This window comes from Sorex fumeus, unplaced genomic scaffold (assembly GCF_029834395.1).
Source record: "Sorex fumeus unplaced genomic scaffold, SorFum_2.1 ptg000072l, whole genome shotgun sequence".
Taxonomy (NCBI): domain Eukaryota; kingdom Metazoa; phylum Chordata; class Mammalia; order Eulipotyphla; family Soricidae; genus Sorex; species Sorex fumeus.
Genome location: NW_026606129.1, coordinates 26,249,005 through 26,270,772, shown reverse-complemented (window position 1 = coordinate 26,270,772; position 21,768 = coordinate 26,249,005). Strand labels below are relative to the sequence as shown.

General features: G+C 43.6%; 1 protein-coding gene across 3 annotated transcripts in view; it reads right to left on the bottom strand.

The window, feature by feature from the left end:
- LOC130037415 (ubiquitin-conjugating enzyme E2 E1) overlaps positions 1–21,768 on the bottom strand; it is a 72,879-nt gene that overhangs the window by 50,499 nt on the left and 612 nt on the right. The window contains exons 2-3 of one of the 3 annotated variants that reach the window (XM_056129258.1): positions 20,800–20,891; positions 16,557–16,607 (exon numbers count right to left, since the gene is read on the bottom strand). In XM_056129258.1, coding sequence (XP_055985233.1) covers positions 16,557–16,607; positions 20,800–20,840 — 92 coding nt within the window. In that variant the 5' untranslated portion in view covers positions 20,841–20,891. Of the gene's footprint in view, positions 1–16,556; positions 16,608–20,799; positions 20,985–21,768 lie in introns of all 3 variants that reach the window. The other 2 variants (XM_056129257.1, XM_056129259.1) reach the window with 2 other exon arrangements.

The following is a 21,768-nucleotide window of genomic DNA, read 5'->3' as shown; positions in this document are numbered from 1 at the left end:
TTGAAGTGGAAAAAAAAAAAAGAGCAATCATGTGCCAGAGATAGAACAGGAGCACTTAAGGCACTTTTCTTTGATGTGTCAAAATCCAGCCCTACATGATCCTCTGAGCACTGCCATGAGTAACCCCAAGCACTGGGCTGAAGTAGACCCCAAACATCTATGTGTGGCCCCACCCCCTTTATCCCAATAACAATCATAAGAACCTTCTTTTTAGAACACAGTTAATATTGTAAACTATATTAGCACTGTAGCACTGTCCTCCTGCTCATCAATTTGCTCAAGCGGGCACCAGTAACATCTCCATTGTGAGATTTGTTACTGTTTTTGGCATATTGAATATACCACGGGGAGCTTGCCAGGCTCTGCATATTAGTACTATATTAGTAAAACTAATAAAAAGGTAATTCCTTATAACGTTTGGGATATGAATAAAGGAACACTAGGTAAGGGCCAACGAAGACAAGACAGGGTTTAAAACACATGCATGCAGACTACCCAAGTTTGATCTCCAGCACCATACCACCCCCTAAGCATCTCTGTATATATAGCCCTACAGGTTCCAAAGTACCACCAAGGTGGCCCAGAATTACCAAAGGGGCCCTCTGAAGAGAGTTTGGGAGACTCCCAAATTCCCCATAAAACCACTAATTAGATATTTTAAAATCATTGTGTGACATAACCCTGAGACCCCAATATTCCAAATAAGAATTAGAATCTCGTGTTTGAATTTTCGGACCCAAATATGTACTATTCTGACAGGAAGACTACAAAAAACCATTTGCACCATAGGACATTTTCTTATATGAAATTCTTAGCTATATTTAACAGCAACCGAGTAAATTATAAACATGTGTCTTCACAAGACCGATCACACTCAGAAAAAGGACCATATCAATTATCAACAGAACCAAGAGTTAAACTGCAATGGAACTCATCAAAATGTAATACGTTAGTCTGAAACAAGTGGCAGATGAATAAATTAAAATTTTAGGTACAAAAAAAAAATCACAGGTATAATGTAAAGTATTAACATAGTCAATCTTAAAAAGATTAACAAATTATTATATAATATAACACTGTCAAAGCTGACACAAGTTTAAATTAAAAAGTTAACACATGAGGGGTGGGAATGATAGTGCAGCACGTAGGCGCTTGCCTTGCAAGCAGCTGATTCAGGTTCGATCCCCGTCATCCCAAACAGTCCCCTGAGCAATGCTAGGAGTGAGCCCTGAGCATCACTGGATTTGGCCCAAAACCAAACTAAAAAATAAAAAAGTTAACACACAAATCTATCCATTCTAATACATTCATGAGTGTGAACAGAATATACAAATTAACGAAGGTTAAAAGAATTTAGGAACAGCAGGAAAATAATTTTTCAATTCATCTAGTGCCTACCATTTTGAACTGCAAAGGAACTCAAGAAGATGTAATACATAAGCCTGGCATTATTTACTATTTACATGTACACGACAATATCAGCTATAATGTTTACAACAGACTTGAATGTAGTAAGAAATGTTTGGTTTTTTTCTGGTATGAGGAAAAGAAGAGGAAACCATGGCCAGAGAGACAGCTAAAGGGCTAACCCTTTGTTAGTGCACACTTTGTTCAATCCCAAGAACCCCCAAAATATTCCAGAAGCCACCCCCATAAAAATATAAGTAGCCCCCAATGTGGCCCTAAAACAAGGAAACAAAAAACACTAAGAGTAAAAGACAGAAAACCCCCCTGAGATCTAAAGAGAAAGTCCCCTGCACAAAAAAAAAGTACTATGTGTGATGTCAAGAAAATCTGCCTTGGGGCTGGAGAGATAATAGCACAGTGGGTAGAGCATTTACCTTGCACACAGCCAACCCGGGTTCGATTCCCAGTATCCCATATGGTCCCCTGAGCACCACCAGGAGTAACTCCTGAGTGCAGAGCCAGGAGTAATTCCTGTACATTGCCAGGTGTGACCCAAAAAGCAAAAAGCAAAAATAAATAAAAAAATAAATAAATAAAAATCTGCCTTAACAGAAAAATAAGGTAAACCAAGGGCTGGAGCAAATAGTATGGTGGGTATGCCGCTTGCCTTGTTCAGGGGTCAATTGGGGTTTATCTCTAGCACCCAATATGGTTCCTGAGCACCTCCAGGAGTTATTCCTGAGTGCAGAGCCACGAATAACCACCGAGCATTACCAAGTGTGGCCCCCAAATAAACAAAATCAGGTAAACTAGTTTTCTAGATAAACATAGTACTACATGGTAAGAATATTATAAATTATTGGTAGCCTTGTGAGCACGAGGACGCAAAGTGAGATCCACTACAGGGACACGAGTGCCAAATGCTATCCTGATGTCACTGCCACTGGGATCCCCAGCGCCACAAAAAGTATGTCATCTCCAGTGCACTGCAGACAGATAGTAAATTGTTCAAGTACCACAACCGAAGTGTGCACCCTCTAGCAAGCACCACTGCCAAGAGTGTGCAAGCCTGGGTCATGCAAAGGGATGAGGAAAATAATTCAGGAACCCATGGAATGGCTCAAATGGCTAAAAGAACCAAGCTTGCAAGCACGTATCAAATCATTGCCCCCTGATGCCGTCCCCATGCACCGAACACAATCCCAGGAGTTGTGTTTGGGGCTCTTGCACCTAATAAACCATGTGTACAATTTCCAGAAGGTGTGTATGAACACCACAACTGAAGTTTAATATACCTTTCTCAGGCAATGAGGCTGGAAAGACAGTACAGGAGTTAAAGCGATTGCTGTGCATATAGGTGACCCCAGTTAGATCCCCATCACCAGATATTGTTCCCCAATAATCATCTGAGCCCAGAGCCAGGAGTAACCTAAACACAAGTAGGTGTGGTGCCAAACCAAAATAGACAAAGTTAAAAAAAAAAAAAGTCTCGTGAGAGGTGTTACAAGTGTTTGAAAAGGTTTAAGAAGCTTTGCTAAAAATAACCCACCTCCCCAATTATCTTACTGACCAACATAACATTTGGTTACTAATACTTCTACTTGACTGGTGTCTGCTGTTGCCTAAGATTCAAGTTCCACAAGGCAGAAAGGCCAGGTCAGTTTTAGACAACTATCTAGCATACAGCAGACACTATTTTAAATGAATGTGATGTGACATACTCATGTTGCTGTTAGTCTAGTAAAACACTGATTAGAATCCTGACTTTTTGAGCTATATCTTATCTCAAACTGTTCAATAAGATCATTCCAAGCATCTACTGCTATCTGAATGTGTTCTGATGTGTTTTATGGCACTTACTAGAGCCCATCCCAATATCATTTTCCTATCAATTTAAATAAATTGATGCTCAATGTCCTGACATTATATATAATGACCACCATCTCAAGGCTAGAGACTCTACTGGGACCCGTGTGATGATTGCTACTGCCATTATTTTAAATTTAGTACCAACACAGGTATCTAGAATCAAGTCAGGTGTTATATCTGACCTTCAATACTGCAGAAAGCACACTACTGAATGCTAAGTCAGGAGCCGAAGCTTACCAGCTCCTTTCTTTAGGCCTGGTATTTCACTGTCACTCACTGTGTTTGGGGAACCAACTACTGGGTCTCTACGGTGAGCCACATCCCCTGCCCACTGGTGAAGAATGCAGACTCTTCAGGACGCAAATAGAATTCAGCTCTTTATTACTTTGTTAATGCAGGTATTGGTGAGCAGTATCCTGACCCGGGGAGCAAAACTCAGTCACAAGTTTCTTGTGTTCTGCTTATGAAAATGACTGTCTTCACAGAACTTTCCTGACTGGAGACATCCCCTTTGCCTCCCACAGATTTATCACCTATGTGGCATGGCATGAACACTCCAAAGCAATCCATATTCACTTGTCTTATGCTACTGAGAGTATCTCGCCCTCACGACAAAGCCTGGCAAGCTGACAAAGCCTGGCAAGCTACCCGTGATGTATTTGATAAGCCAAACACAGTAACAAAGTCTCATAATGGAGACGTTATTGGCCCCCACGAGTACATCGATGAACAATGTGAGGATAGTGACAGTGACATGCTTTATGAGAAGAACCACTAGCTTACTAGTTTCTGGACTACAATTTCCAGAACTCTAACACATTTCTGAGCCTATGAAGTAAGAAGTTTCCCAGAGAAATAGAAGTTACCAATACCAGTTACCAGGTCTTTTGTTTCCCTCTCACCACTCTGAAAGCCAACATTCCAGATGGGGAAGGGAAGCAGGAACACCTGGGTCTTGGAAAGCTGTATTGGCTTACTTCCATCGAGTTTTTTTCCTTGAATGGAGGTTTAGAAACCTTTACTTTAGACCAATTCTGCACGAAAGAGACTGAGCAAGAGCAGGAGAAAAAATACATGTGCACATGAAAGACACATGTGTCACAGTGGCCATGACCCTTGTTCAAATCCCAGAGACCACACTTAAGCACCTCCAGGCATCACTCCTGGGCACAGGGCCAGGAACATATCTGGGTAACAAGCCAGGCAACTTCCCTACCCACCACACACAAAAAGAAGACCGAGTGGGATGGATGGGCTTATGGGGGGGGGGGGGGGAAGCACACTTGGGTGAGCTTGCTTGCTTTACATATCGTGATGAGTTTGATCTCTGTCACCATATACGGTCCCAGAGTCAGGAGCAGCCTGGATTCCACTGAGTGTGGCCCAAACTCCCACTGACCCCACCATAAAATAAGTGCGGTGAAAGGGGGGAAGTGTGGATGAGGGGGAGGGGTGGTTTCTTAAGAAACCCTGTTTCACTATACTGATGATCGACAAAGTGTCAGATGTCTGAGGTGGCTGCCAAAACTCTCTACTAGAACCTAGTAGTTAGACTAGTTTCAGAACTAGACTGGCAAACAATAACTGCATAATGTTAAGACAAATGAATCAATGATACTATTTAATTTTTTAAAGGGGGAAGGGTCACACTGAATAAAGACAGGGGACCATGCATGCACAGACAAGATGAAACTTGGACCTCATGCAAGCAAAACATGTTTTCTTTATAAAGCTTGATGTTTTCTTTATAAAGCTTCTCAATCTAGCCTGCAGCACTGACCCTGGCCTTTTTTTTTTTTTAAATCATATTGCAGTCCAGAGCTTCTCTGTGATTTCAGGAAGGTGAAAAATGCCAAAACATCTTGGGTGCCAACTAAAAAGACTGCCAGAAATGAACACAAAAATGTGACAGCAATTTCCCTAGCTCTTTCCATCATTTTCTGAACAGAGTAATGAGGACATTTCATTAAACCATAAGATCCGAATTTTTTGTGTGCTTTTTTTTGTTGTTGTTCTAGGCTATCAGCCTTTCTAAATTTATGTTCTCCACTTATGGCTTCAATTCTATATATCCCATCCTTTTTTCTGGTTTGTTTTTTGGGGGACCACATCTGGCGATGCTCAGGGGTTACTTTTGGCTATGCACTCAGTTATCACTCCTGATGGTGCTCTGGGAACTATATAGATCCTGGGATGGAACCCAGGGCAGATGTGAGTAAGGCAAATGCCCTACCTGCTGTACTATCTAAACCTTTTGGTCCCTCAGTTCCACATTCTATCAGTCTACAATCATGCTTAAAAGCTACATCTCCTGCTACTGTATTTTCACCTTTTCCTCTTTCCCACTCAGTCTACTAAGCACACTCTTAACTTTACACTTTAAAGTTCAAAAAAGAAAAATTCCTCTGACCTCCTCTGGGGCTTTAAAGTAACCTAGCACTCTCCTAGCTTGCTTCATCTTTTTTCTAGACATGGTTTAGTTTTCCATCCTTTATTAGTAGACACTGCTCAGAGCACATTTGATCCTTCTTCCACTCTTTGGCAATCATTAGGTCATCATGATCTGGTACTTTATCGACCAAACTTTCAACTCTAAATTCAGCTTAATACTCCTACTACTCACTTCAGATTCAATGCACGTTAACCTAAACACACAGAAGCATCGGGATGATGGCAACTTGCTTTCAAATGATTCTACAAAATAAATCTAGCAATGAGACAAACAAAGCAAACACGACTGAGTGAAAGAAGAGGGTGTTCTCTTTGTTATTGTTTCCAATTAAAAAAGTTGACGCTTAACAGGTTGGAGCACGTGATTTGCATACCAGAGTCCTGGGCGTTTGAGCTCCAGCACCATGTGGACTCCTGAGCACTGCCAGGAGTAACCCCTAGAACCAAGCCAGAGGCAGTCCCCAAGCATCAGAGGTTTGACCCAAAAACCAGAAGAGATAACTCAAGGGGACTGAGCACATTTCATGCAAGAGGCCTGGGTGCCATCAGGTCTCATGAGCCCTGCTGAGAGCGACTCCAAACAGGGCTAGGATCGATTCCACACCGTACCCGTTAAAATTTTTTTAAAAATAAATTAAAAAAAAAAAAGGTGAGGCAAAAATCCAGAAAGTATACTCCCTGTCTTTTATTTTTATCATCTACTTAATTTGTCAACTCTAGAAGCAAGCCAGGTAGATCTGAGAGTTTCATGATTGATTTAAAACAGACTCAGACATATCATAAAACTGCAAATATTTACTGAAGGCCTACTAAGTGGTGGCAATATGCTGAACACTGTTTATCCCTTGTTCTTGATTCAGATGCTCAGCCTTAACTGTAATGACTATGTGACCTCTCACTCGGGTCAAAGTAATCCCCTCTTCTCTGAGAGATCAATAACATGTTTAAAGTACTTATTACTTTCCAAATAATGTTTAAGTTTCGAAGATAATTCAAACTTAATGCGTTTTTGTCATCTTTTCTAGATTATGAATTCCAGTAGCATTTAAGCCTTAAGACAGGAACTTAACATTGGTTTCCTTTATAAGATACCTCAAAAGAGCTGGAGAGAACAGTTCGTCATTTGCCTTGCAAGTGGCTGCTCCCAGTTCAAATTACCAGCACCACATATGGTTATATGTGCACGGACAGGGGTCATTCATGAGTGGAGTCAAGAGTCCTGACATTTTAATCCCCATACTCTAAGCCGATTTTTCTAAAAAATGTCGATACATTAACAGTGATATTTTTACTGTAGTGAAATATGTAACATGAAATATGCCACTTGACCAATCTAAGTGCACATTTCAGTGTCATTAATTACACTCACAATGTTAATTACACTTACAAACATCATTGTTTCCAAACGTTTCATTACTCCAGGGTTTACCCAGTAAGAAGTAACTTTACACAGTAACAAATTTTGTGAAAAATAAATCAATCCAATTTTTAGTAATATCAAAAAACAATAAAGCAGAAAAAGTCAACTAAGTAAAGGGCTCTTCTCTGAAAACTACAAGCTACTGATGAAAGAAATTAAAGACATAAATAAGTAGAAAGATATTTTGTTTATTCATTGGAAGAATTAGTACTATTAAAATGTCAACACCATTGAAAGCAATCTAGAGTCAATACAACTCTTACTACAATTCTAATGGCATTATTTGCAGAAGTAGTAAAAACATTCCTAAAGTTTATACTGAAACAGAAGAGAGCTTGAATAGGAAAAAAAAAAACCCACAGAAAAAAACAGCTATTCTGACTTCCTAGTTCCAAGCCACACTATCAAGTTATAGTCATCAAAACAGGATGGTACTGGATTTTCTTCACAAACAATGTAAGCTTAGGGTACTGATAAATATAATTCTCATCATTTCATCACTGTCCTCCCGTTGTTCATCGATTTGCTCGAGCAGGCCCAGTAACGTCTCCATTATGAGACTTCTTGTTACTGTGTTTGGCATACTGAATACTCTCAGTAGCTTGCCAGGCTGTCCGAGAGGGGCGGAGGAATCAAACCTGGCTGCGCGCAAGGCAAACGCGCTAACGCTGTGCTATCACTACAGTACTGTAAATGTAGCATTCAAGTTTTTAAATATTTTTTATCTTAATTTATTGCAAAATATGGAATGAGGGGGCTGGAGTGATAGCACAGCAGGTCGGGCATTTGCCTTGCATGCGGCTGACATGGCCCACCCAAGTTCAATTCCTCCGCCCCTCTCAGAGAGCCCAGCAAACTACAAAGAGTATCTCGTCCGCACAGCAAAGCCTGCCAAGCTACCTGTGACATATTCATTCGATATGCCAAACACAATAACAAGTCTCACAATGTTACTGGGCCGCTCGAGCAAGTTGATGAACAACGGGAGGACAGTGACAGTGACATGGAATGAGGACCAGAGAGATAATATAGTAGGCAAGGTGTTTACCTCGTGCACAGTCAACTCAAGTTCAACCCCGGCACCCCCAATGGTCAGGACTGATCCCTGAGAGCAGAGCCTGGAGCAAGCCCTAACCACAGGAAGGTATGGAATCCACACCACCACTCCCCTCAAAAAGAAAAAAAAGGGAATAAAATATATATAGTTAACAAACAAAAAAAACCCAGGATGGTACTAGCATAAAAATCAGGAAAAAAATTGAAAGCCCTAAAATAAACCCAAGCATACATGATCAGTAATATTTCACAAAGAAATACACTCAATGAAGAAAAATCTCTATAAGAAATAGCACTAAACTAGGTCACGGTCACTGTCCTCAGTGTCCTCCCGTTGTTTCATGTAAATTATAAAAGTGGACATAAAACTTCTATCACTTATAAAAAATCAACTTGAAATGAATTAAAGATTGAAATATGAGAACGGAAACCAGGAATAAAGCCCCTTTACATAAGTCGTGTTAATAATTTTTGGAGATGACCAGCAAAGTAAAAAATAAAGTGTGACTGTATCAAACTAAAAAGCTTCAACAAAGGAAAAGAAAGCAGCAACTAAGTGAAAAGACAACCTAAAGAATGAGGGAAATTATCATATATCTGATGCTAAAACAGGCTGGAGAAACAGTACAGTCTGGGAGGGCACTTGCCCTGCACACGACCAACCCGGTTGATCCCCCGTACACCGTATGGTCCCTCAAGCCCCATCATGGTGATCCCTGAGCACAGAGCCAAGAATAAGCCCTGAGTACTGCTGTGTGTAGCCCTAAAACAAATTGTTTTTAAAAATAAACATTTACAAAAAACTTGTTCAACTCAACAAGATTAACAAAAAACAGGCAAAGGACCTGAACAGACTTTTTCCCCAAAGACATACAAAAAGTCATATGACAGGTCCATGAAATAATACTTCACACTGCTCATTAGGGAGATGCAAATTAAAACCATAATGGGATATCACTTTAACCCATTAGAATGGCCATCATCAAAAAATAAGAGGTAAGAACAGCAGGTATGTGGATGAGAATAAAGGAAAGCCTTGGGCACTGTTGGTGGTATGATTAATTGTTACAGCTACTATGAAAAACAGCATGGAGGACTCTCAAAAAATTATGAATAGAGAGGTTCAGAAGAAGTCTGACAGTTAAGGCACCTGCCTGGCAATCATGAGGCTCAAGTTCAACCTGAGGCCAACCTGACATGCTCAAGTGCTCCCAGTGGCTCTGTTGTTTGGGATCCCTGGTGCCACAACACAGTATGTGATTTCCAGTACACCACAACTAAGGAGTGGGACAGGTGAGCACTGCAACTAAACTGTGTGAACAACATAACTCCTGGACAGCACAACAAAGATAGAAGGGAGACAAAGCACAACAAAGGCTAGGGAAATAGCTCAAAGGGTCACAAACGTCCCAGGTCTGTATGCAACAGGTTCCAAGATACAACACGGCCCCCTGAACACTACCAGCTGTAGCCCTAGTAGCCCCCAACATTAGGTCTTTGCAAAGGTATTTGTGGTGGACACATCTTCAACCTCCTTAAAAATTTTACACCTTCAGGCATCTACAAGCTTTTTTAAGAGAACACCTGCCACTTTTAGGTTGATTCTTTTCTCATACCTTCCCATTGGCCCTGAGAACGGGTCAAGAAACTCCTACTGCCTGCCTTCTGGGCTCTCCCAGTACCAGAAAAAAGTCTAGTTTCCTTTCTGAGCTACTATTTTGTGAAGACTTTTGAAATAAAATGGTACATTTCTCTATGGAAGAGTGGGCAGGGAAGTGGGGGCGGGGGTGTTGGAGGGGAAGGAGAAGGAAATTTGTGATAACCTTGAAGGTATTATGCAAAATAAAGAAATACACGTTCTCACTTAGATACAGAACATAAACAAAGTGGAAAAAGTAATCAGACTTGTGATTGGCAGCAGAGGAAGGTGAAAAGGTAAGAGACTTTCAGTTACAAGTTAAATATTGGGGAGGTAATATACTACACGATGACTATTTTACTCGACTATATGACAAAAAAGAAATGTTTTCTTTTTTATATATTACATGATTTAAAAAGAATGTTACTTGAACCTATTGTGGTAATCACTTCCATAAATCAATTATTTTCTCAACAAAATTGGAAGGATAAAAGAAATTACCTTCCTTTTAGTGTGTTTGTTTTTGTTTTGGGCTCACCTAGCAGTGCTCAAGGGTTACTCCTCACTGTGCACTCAGTCATCGCTCCTGGTGGGCTAGAGGAACCATATGGGATGCCAGGGACTGAACTCAGGTGGGCTGCATGGAAAGCAAGCACCCGACCTGCTGTTTTATCTCTCCAGCCTGGTGACCTTCCATTCTTACCCCTTTAAGCCCCAGCAAATACATAATCAGATTTCTAACTACATTTCTGAATATTCTAGAAATTTCTTTTGGGGGGTAAGGGAAAACTATGTCCAGTAGTGCTCAGGGCTTACTCCTGGCTCTGCTCAGGAATCATTCCTGGAGTGTGAGTGGATCACATGTGGCATTCAAACCTGGGTCAGCCACATAAGGCAAAGAAGCATCTTACCCCTGTACTATCTCTCCTTATTCTTGAAATTTCATGTAACTGGAATATACATTTGCCCTACTGTGTTTGACTTATTTTACTTAGTTGAGCATTTTTAAAGTTCAGCCATGTGAGGATTAGAGTGAGATAGTATAACAGACACTTGCCTTGCACATAACCAACCCGAGTTTCATCTCTGATATCCCACGTGGTCCCTGAGCCCTGCCAGTGATCCCCCTTAGCACAAAACCAGAAGTAAGTCCTGAGCACCGCTGTGTATGACCCAAAAACCAAAAAAAGGTTCAGTCATGTGTGACAAGCAACGGATCGTAATTTCTTTTTATGGCTGACTAATACTATTTTATGCATATACCACATTTGGCTTATCTGCTGACAGATCCTACTTTTTTGGCTACTAAGAAAAATGCCACTATGAACACAAACAAATTATCTTTTTGAGTCTCTGTTTCAATTTATTGGGTATATATCTGGGAGCAGAAGGAACTGTTGAGTCATATGACAATTCTGTTTAGCTTTCTGAGAAACAGCAATGTGGTTTTACAATTCAGATACATGGTCTTTTGGAAAACAAAACACATGAGAGGTCTTACTCATTTGATAGAGAATGCATTTCTGGATAAAACTTCCACAGTTCCTACCTACTCATGCCCCAAATGATGATCTAATTTGCAGAAGCCGCCCCCCCCCACCCCTTTTTTAAGATCAAAAGGAAACTTTTCTTCAGTGTTAGACTGGGGAGTGAATCCTGTCTTCTTGCTTAGATACACACTACTGTAAAACACCCTGAAGCTAGCAATGTTCTTGCATAGGTTCTCTCCCTTCCACATTACCTTGTTTTGAGTGAAATTCATGTTTTATGTATATGAATACATGCAAGTTCTAAGCAGTGCCGAGGGAGTTTGGTCATTCCAACAGTGCTGAAACTGGTGGATTTGCTACTTGCAGGTGATAAAAGAAACTAATCAACATCACCTGACAATTGAGAATGAACCAAAAGCTTCTAAATTATCCAGGTCTAGGTTGACAAAGGCAAGACTTGCTAACTCTTCCCCATCTTCTCCAATCTTTAGGCCAGAACTACTAATGACATGTGGTCTGCTCCGCATCTGTTCTTTTCAAGAACTCAACCCCAGTCCGAGTGCTATTTTTATTGTGTTGACAACTCCCTATTTTCAAAATTACCTTAATGCACACAAAGGCAAGCATACTGTAGTGTTATCTACTCAAGTGAAAGTTGTAATGAAACTAAACATCATTCACATAGTAAAGTCAGTTACATACAGTAATATTAGATGAAAAACACAAAAAAGGACATTCTTCAGAGTGAGTTAGTAAAAGGATTTTGTAAAGAACGTGACTTTTGTATAACCCATTTCTTATATACCCAAATAAACACATTAAAAGCATGGTAAATTGGGAAGAGTTATGTAGATCTTCACTGTAGCAAGCATCTTTTTAATGTTAGAAGCTGCGACCTGTACACTGACATCTTAATACTATTACTACCACCAGCACCAAAACCATGTGTGCAACCCCTAGCCATTACAACAAGAACAAGGAAGGGAAGAACAGGGAAGAAATACTATAATTACCAACTCCAACAGGATTTATAAAGCCAGAAACAGACAACACCGTAAATTCAAAGAAACTGTGGAACAATACCCAAGTGTGCTAACATGGAGTATCTCTGTACATTGGGCGGTGGGATCAGAAAAAGTCATGAGTGAACTTTGGATTTTAACTTTCAAGTACATTCATTCTCATTGTGAAAAGGCTTAAATCATATATAATTTCATTAAAAATATAAGCAAACAGGGACTAGAGAGACAGTACAGGACATTAAAGCATGCATGTGGCTGGCCTAGGTTCAATCCATGGCACCACATATGGTCCTCTGAGATCTTCCAGGAGCAAAACTGGGTGGGGCAAAAGACCCTCTCCCAAATAATAATAAGCATAAACATGTAACATTAGTATTTTTAAATAGGTGCTATTAGCTATTAAAAGAACTAAGTGGGCTATTCTAGTACAAGTACCATCTAATACACACAGAAAACCATAATCTTATTTGAATTTTGTAACACTATCCTTTTAGTTGGGCTGGAGCGATAGCACAGCGGGTAGGGCGTTTGCCTTACAAGCGGCCAACATGGCCGACCCGAGTTCGATTCCTCCGCCCCTCTCGGAGAGCCCGGCAAGCTACCGAGAGTATTCGATATGCCAGACACAGTAACAACAAAGTCTCCAATGGAGACGTTACTGGGCCCGCTCGAGCAAATCGACGATCAACGGGAGGGCCTTTACCTTTACCTATCCTTTTAGTAAGGAGGAAAAGAAAGTTGAAAAAATTTAACTTCTCAGACACTTTATACTTTCTTCCTTTTAGCCTTTAAATCATCTTCAAAAAAGCATAACTTAGCTGTAAAGTTACTTTTTTAGTTTTCCCAGGAAAACAAGAATAGTGTCCAAAATGTAACAAACTCACATAAAATTTTTATTTTCCACCATGCCCCAGATGCTTAATGACTTCTCAAAGACATTTTATCCTAAAATAGTACCCTCCCAAGAATCTGAAATCTTAGGTTTCAAGTCACTGTAAGAATAGGTTTACTCGTAACACAAATGTATCTATGAAGTAAAGCCTGAAGTTTAAAGGACTTGGGCAAATATATCATTTATTATGTGCAGACACATCTGTATGTCTACAGATTAGTTACATAGCCATAACTACTCAATTTCACAAAGTTTGAGCCCTAAGCTATAAATAATAGCTGCAAAACTGATTCTAGTGGTCCAGAGTTATATCTAAAAGGCATAATCTTACAATACAAGATAGGACACACTTTAGGAAATCATCACAGTTATTAAGACAGTATCTTTCTCCTAAACAAATAGTCAAAATTCAGGCTAAAAACCTTAACCAAACACACAATTTAAGTTGGGAGCCCAACTAGATCAAAGACACCAAAAATTTTGTTCACATGACAATATAAAGCAATTTTTAAATACTGATTTAAAATACTTTGGCCTGGTCACGAAATATAATTAGCATTTTCTTCAAAACATCCACTCAACATTGAGAATTTAACTTAAATACATTTTAACATACATAGCAACTGTTTTTCAAACAAGTACTGAAGTTCAGTAACTTCAAATCCAAATATTTTTGACAAGCAAAGTGCTTAAGTTATTGAGTTCAAGCTGTGCACTTTACAAAAGCAATTCTCCCACTGATTTGCAATAATCAACTATTTACTGGGAGGTTTCTACATGCCAACTACTATATTTAATAAAGTATTGTACTTAAATTTAAACCATATGCAAAAAAATATATTGAAGGAAAATATACTGAGTTCTACAGGCAGTTCTACAAAAGTTAATACATAAGATGCACTAACTAAAAGCAAATTATTTCATTCAAAATATATTTTATAGCTGATGAAATAATTTCACAAGAACCAATGGACTTCCCAAGCTAGGAGTTAACACTAAAAAAAAAAATTGGAAAAAAATTGAAATATATGTTTTTGACATATCGTTTAATGCTGACATTTTACCTAGCTGCTAACTTCAAAAAGCACCAAAATTATCCATGTGCATTTCCAATAGTAATGCACATTAAAATATTAAACAATTCAATTCCGCACGATACCAAAACAGAAACCCAAAATCACTTACGCAAGCACAATACTGAGACCACTGAATAACATTAAGTCAGTAACACTAGCAGGCAACCAAAAGTAGAAGCTATAACTCGTATTACTTAACCAGCGGTACTGGAAAATGACTTCAGAAAATAAAGCAGTCTTTCTTTTTAAAAGTCAACACAAAATTCATTCTCTTACAAAATAAAGATGTCTGGTGTTTCCTCTGAAACCAAAGACTTAAAAAAAAAAATGGAAATATGCCAAAATTTGTCTCTACCATCAATCACACCCCAACAAAATATCCACCCGATTTGGTCCTTCACCTTACCAAATTGTAAAGTGTAAAGATTTCAGCTTGGGTCAGAGATAATACAGATGTGGAAGTGCTGACTTTGCATGTGACAGACCTGATCCAGAGATCAGTTCTAGGGGGTACTACATGGTCCCCAGAACACCACAGGTAATGACACCCCCTCCCCAAGAGTCCCCAACCTGAAGGGGGTAATTAGAAGCATTTTCCAAGGATATAATATTCTACAGGCCCAGCATTACAGAGCTCTCACATGTGACAGCACCTAAAATGGTATCAAACTCAAGTGTATCTAGTTCTATTTTTAAAAAAGTGATTAATTCCAGGGTCAAAGCAGTAATATAGCAGATGAGGTGCTTGCCTAGTACGTGGCAGACCTGGGTTCAATCCACTATATCCTAAGCACAACTAGGAGAGATTCCTGAGCACTGTCAAGTCTGGTCCCCAAACCAAAAAAGTGATTAATACGACAAAACTTTCAAATTGTTTTAAAGTTTTTAATTTGATTACACTTACAAGAAAGCCATTATAACAAATGTTAGGCATTTTCAAGACATTACTTTGAAAACTTGATCATAGTTTTAGGAAGTCTGCGGTTAGTTTCTTGTTAGCATAACACTTCTGTTTTGGGTTTTGTTTTGGGGCCACACATGGAGGTGCTCAGGGCTTACTCCCCGCTCTGTTCAGGCATCACTTCTGGCGGGACTCAGAAGGACATATGGGATGCTGGAGATCCAATGCAGGGTCCGCCAAGTGCAAGACAAGCGCCCTGCCAGCTGTACTATCTCGGTTGTTGGCCTAATACCTCGGCAATTCCACATCCCATTCCAATGCCAATCCTGATCCGATGAACTGAGCTGCTATGTTTCATTTGTAAACTATGGAAGCAACAGAACCTACCAATTAGCCCCTTAAATAAACAGTTCAATTATAATCTTTCTCCCCTTGCATCCTGACTCGAAAAGCAAAAAAGGCTATTCTTCAAAAGTCGAAATAAACGACTACCCCAACTCCCCCCACAAATTGGTGTTACATTGCTTTGACTGCCTGGGCCACAAAGGACAGTTCGGCAGCAGGGAGGGCGCTAGTCTTGTACTCGGCCAACCCTACATTCCATCTCCAGCACACAAGGCCGACCCGGGTTCGACAAGGGCATCTCAGAGTCTCCTGATCCCCTCCAAGAGTGATCCCTGAACTCAAAGGCAAGGGTCGGCCCTGAGCACAGCCGGGTGTGGTGGAAAAACAAACAAACTGCTCTGAAACAGAAAAAAAAAAAAAAAAACAGGAGCGAAATTTTGAGGGGGGGGGGAAAAAAAAAACACCGCACGGAAGAGTTAACACGGTCGAAACATAAAGTCACCAATTATTTCCCCAATTTGGTCTGCCGGATAAGTCCAAAGCAAAAATTTCTTTTTTACCACGCGAGGAAGCGAGGTTTGGCTGGGCTCCCCGAACTTAATCTAGAGCTCTCCAGGCACAGGCCAAGACAGCAAAGCAGCTTTCTAAATCCGACGACAACGACCAACAACGACCAACGATGCCTCGCGACACCCTCAGGGACAGAACCAAAGCTCTCGGGGCGCCCATAACATACACAGACGCACTCACACCCGCCTCGCTCCCCTTCAACCTCCTCCGGGGGCCCGGTGGTGCGGCGCATCAACCCCTCTCCTCCGTTTCTTGGGGTTAGCACTGGTGCAAGCCCACACTCAGCATCCAAAGAACAAAAGCCAACGCGCGCGGATAGTAGAGGAGACTCCTAGTAGAGGAGACTCCGGAGACTCCGTCCGGGCAACCCCGGGGGGGTGGGGGCATCCTCGGAAAGGACGCGCAGCGGGGAGCTCACCTGCAGTTAGGCGGAGGGTCGAGAGTGATGTCGGCCAGCTCCTTCTGAATCCTGCAGTGGGGGACAGACAAACAGGGCAGCGTTAGACGGAGGGCAGGGGTAGGAACGGTTTCTTCACCCGCACTGAGTGACTTCTCGGTCCCCGGGGGTCCGTCTCCCGCCCCCCCAGCTCCCCCCACCGCCAGCGTTTGGGTCCGCACCTGGCTCGCTGCTTTTCTGCTGGTGAGAGACTCACCCTCCCCGGCATGCACCGGCACCGGCACCGGCACCGGCACCGGCACCGCCTCCCCGGGGACACCGAGGCTGCGGGTCACGGTGCGGGGGACGACAGGCAGCGGCTACAACCCTTCGGCGCGGCCCCCAGGGCCCCCAGGTCGCTTCCTGCCCACCTCGGCAGGGCGCCCCCCACAGGTCGCCCCGCCGCTGCTGCCACCACCGCCGCCGCCGCCGCCTCCCGGCCGGAGCCAACATGGCCGCTCCCCGCGAAGCCCCTCGGCACGGGCGGACCTACCGGCGGGGCGGCAGGCTGAGGGGGTCCCTGGCGGAGTCACCAACCCAACCGTGGGGGGCCTGCAAGGGGGGGGCTCACGCCCCGACACACTGGTGCACAGCGCACCGACAGCGCGCGGGTCAAGTTGGGGGCGGGGGGGGGGGGCGGGGGGCCGGCGGCGGGACGTTCCTTCAGCGATTCCCGGCTCGCCACGCCCCGCGGCCCGGGGCCTCCAGCGCCCCCTCCCCTGGGCCCCCCCCAGACAACCCCCGCGGCCCGCGCTGCGCACAGGTGCACTCTGGCCGGCCTGCGCCCCGCAGGCATTCCCCCTTTCCTGTGCCCCCTTCCCTCCAATTTCCCTCGGGGAAGCCCCCCTTCCGCCTTCACCCACTCGGGACACACAAGCTGGGACACCTGTCCCCCACCCCGCCCGCCGACCCCCTAGGTTTTGCTCCCCTGCATCAACCCTCGACTTCACAAAGGACCCCATCCCCCACTCCTAGGCCGAAGCCACCAGGCAGTTCACACCAAGCCCTGGCCTTTGTCTCCTGCCTACCTAGGAGCGAAAGCATCAATTAATACGAAAGTTTGAGGTCCTGATGCGTCTTCCACCATTTAAAGGCACGGATACCTTCTAGTTTTTGTAAGACTTCCCTTTCCAACCTTCTAAAGCCTTAAAGGGCTATATTAGCATTTAAAAATCTGCGAAGCAGCACAATAGTAACACACACACACACACACACACACACACACACAAACACAGACTAAAGGTAATCTGAATCACAATGACTGCTTTTCTCTCTCGGAAGGTTTTCTGAGGATAGGGGGAGCGGCAGGCCGGATGGGAACAGGTTTTAGAAAGCACTGTTTTTTTCCTCCAGTCTAAGTGAAAAGAGCGGGTGATTGGGCTTAAACCTTTTATTGGAAGGCACCTCGCCTCCCCTACAAATCTGGTCAGCAAAAAGGGTTTGCTCTCCATTTCTGCTTATATCTGTCTGCATCCTGCTAAAGTCTATTGCCACCAACCTTAATTCTGAGCTCTGAGATACATCTTTAATGTTTGACTTGGTGTAGGCTAGACTAAAAGTTTGGAACCTGGTTTTCTGATTCTTGATCTGCACCCATTAGAATGTTTGAACACGGGCAAAAAATACTTCTTCGCTGAGCACTGCTTATATAAAAATTCTGATTTCACTTCTTGCCAAACCAGCCTCTACTATATTCACTGAATTTTTTTTAATACCTAGAAAGAGTAATAACAGACAGCTTTATCCAATTCATCTCTACAACAAACATTTGCACCACTTTCAGAATATTGGCCAAAGATTTGCAAGAGTAACTCATACGACATTCCAGAGAAATTCTGTCCAAACTATTCTCACAGGGGGCTTTCCTCTACCCCAGGTCTAGAAACCACTTTACAACAAGCTGTTATACAGTCTTATATCTGCCAGCTCAGTTTCTTTTGCAGTCTACAGATGTGTAGGTAGGTGCTATCCTTTCCAGTCACACCTACCTTCCAAATCAATACCATTCACAGAGCAGCTTCTTCTATAGGGACCCTTAACAGCAATTTCCCCTATATTCTTTCCTAGATGCACTGTTCCTCTCCCATTTTTACCTTTACTTTTATTAACTTAGCTCTGCTTTAACACTAAAAGCCACCTTTTAAGCAAGATATCTAGGGAGCTAAGACTGATTATTAACTTTATAAGTAAAATTATTATCTGGAGTTTCCCACCATATTAAACACCTACTATCTATTTCCAAGGCACTTTTAAATATATTAACTGCCCTGGTGCAGATGTTGGCCAAATTTTGCCTAGTGAAAAATCCTCCTCCCCAACTCCTGGTAATTTGCTGACAGTTTTCATAACTGAAATCTGTACCAATACTCCCAATATATTAATGTACACAAAGGACTTCCGGCAATTTAAAAAAATGTACTAAAAGACCTCAAGCAAATAGCCCATTCTCGGGTCAAGGAAGTATCCAAACAAAGGGCAGGGTCTTCAAGAACCAGCACAGGGCTAATCAATGAAGGCCAGTCAGCACTCCTGGGACGCCAAGATGCAATCAAACCAACTCTCTGAAAATGAGAACAATCTTGCCAAGGCATCTTGTCACTTAACTGGAGACCTCCGTGCTATTTAAAATAAGCTCAAGTCACTCCATCAGCTAATGGTTAGGTCACCAAAGAACTTTATCAGCTTTTCAAAGTTCAAGTCTGGGAGAATGACAAAACAAACTCAAACTGTGGAGTTCCCACTGGCTACATTCAAAGGAGTTATCTAAAACCACACATTCCATTTTTACATTGGGGGGTTCCCACCACCGCAGGGATGTCCCCCACTGCCACTACACAGCAATAGATACACACCCAACAGTGCTAAGAGGGAGAGGGGAAATGGGTGCTGGGGATGGAACCCAGGATCTTAAGTTCCTCATTCACCTGAGCATATCCTTTGGCCTATTTACCAAACCTTAAGGAAACACATCCCAAGTTTAAGGACTTGAGAGCAGAAAGATTTAGAAAGGGATGGGGTTGAGGGCTACCCAGAATCTGCTCTTGATTTTTTTTTTCTTTTTGGGTCACACCCAGCCGATGCTCAGGGGTTACTCCTGGCTCTGCAATCAGGAATCACTCCTGGCGGTGCTTGGAGAACCATATGGGATGCTGGGAATCAAACTCGGGTCGGCCGCGTGCAAGGCAAACACCCTACCTGCTGTGCTATTGCTCCAGCCCCCTGCTCTTGATTATTTTAAGAGTCATGGAACTCAGAGGCTTTACTGAAGATTAATGGAAATTAAAAAGTTGCTTCTGGGGGTTAATGCATGCCTTGCACGCAGCCCATCTGGGCTCAATTCCTTGCATCAGGTATGATCCCCAAGCCCCTCCAGGAGTGACCTTTGAACACAGACCCAGGAGTAAGTCCTGAGTACTGGCAGGTATGGTCCCCCCTAAAAGGTAGCTTCTGCCAGAGATACCAAAGAGCTAAGGAAAAAAGTTGCTGCTTAAATTCAACTTGAAAAGATAAAGTAACATTTTTTACAGCATGAGAGAAAATAGGAATAAAGAATAAAGGATTCTCCCTGAAATTTGGTAAATTGAAGTTCTCATAGGGAACAAAAAAGAATCCCCCAAATAATCTAGAATAACCATTTTCACATCACGTATTCATTCACTTGCCTCAATTAAAAAAAAAAAACTCTTTAAATTTATCAGAAAAGATCTGTCTCCACCTACTAAAATCCACTCATACAAGGGATTTTTTTCCCCACATGCAATTTGCAGAGAAAGCTCTATTTTAAAATATCATATGCAACAGGTGAGGAGGAAGTAAGGGGGAAACAATTCATTCTGATAGCTGTCTGGGCAGGTATTAGTAATTAAAAGGAATGACAGTCTTGGGGATGGTGGTCACAGATTAGTGATTAATATAAAATCAGATTTGGGGTCACTAATAAAGGTAATGAGGATTCTTACAAACTTTGGCAAGAATCTGGAAAGGCAAGCCGCAACAGCTGCATGTGGACAAGTATTAAAAAGAGAAAACAGGAGCAGCAATAGAGACGTAATTAGGATTTCTAAGGCCGCCCCCTTCCCCCCCTTTTTTCATTTTTGATAACTTCAAACCACGGTGAAGCCTTTAAATTACCCTCACTGGGAGGCAGACCAAATGCAGCCAGAGGCAGCTCGGCGGGTCGGAAAATACGAAGCCTGCGGGGAGGGGTTCGGGGGCAGTACGGTACCTCTTGGCGCTGGTGGAGAGGAGTTTGGAGTTTTTGCTCATGCTGACTTTACTCTCCTTCTTCTTGGGGGTGTTTGTTTCTTTCTCGGTCTGCTGGTTGGAGGACGAAGATGAAGAGGAGCTGGTGCTGGCCCTCGAATCGTCATCCGACATAGCGAACCCCCCACCCCACCCCGCAAACAGCCCCTGCAAGGGGAAAGAAACAGACAAACACAACCCATGCGGCGAGTGTAAATAGGGGACTCGGGCGCTGTCAGGAGGGCGAAGGGCCGGGGGCTGGACCGGCCGTCCCCCACCCCGCCTTGCACACGCTTTCCGAAGTCCTCGGGGCCCTGAAGGCGTTCGCAAAGAGGACGCAATGTGTTTATTTGGGGCCCCAAGTGGGAGGGGACGCGGTGGGAAAACGGTCAGGAGCGCGCCGAGCGGCCCCTCCCTAGCTAGCCCCTCGGGGCTCCCCTCCAGGCGGGGAGGGAAGAGGCCGAGCCGGCGGCGAGGGCAGGGCGGGGGCGCGGGGCGCCTCGGCGGGGCCGGGAGGGAAGGTCCCGGCGGCCGGCGAGCCCCGGGGGCTGTTTTGGTCGCCTTTCCGGGGGTCGCGGGGGGCCGGCGGCCGAGGCCGGACACGGGGGTGGGGGACAGAGCTGGAGCGGAGTTTGGCGAGGTCGGGAAGAGAGGAGGGGCGGAGAGGAGTAAGAGAGGAAGCCCAAAAGGGGGGACGGAGGCGGGGAGCTGGTGCCCGGGTGGGGGAAGGGAGAACCGGCAGGGGGGGTAGGGGGGAGGGCCGGGGGCGACGAGGCCCGAGGCTACCCCCCCCAACACACACACACACACACACTCACACCCCGAGCCGCGCCGCGCCCCGACGCCCCTCCCAGTCTCGGGGCCGCGGGACTCGGGGCAGCGCGGCGGGGGTCCCAAGTACACGCCCGACCGCCACCCCTGGGGGGGGTGGGGGAAGGGCTCCAGGTGGGGG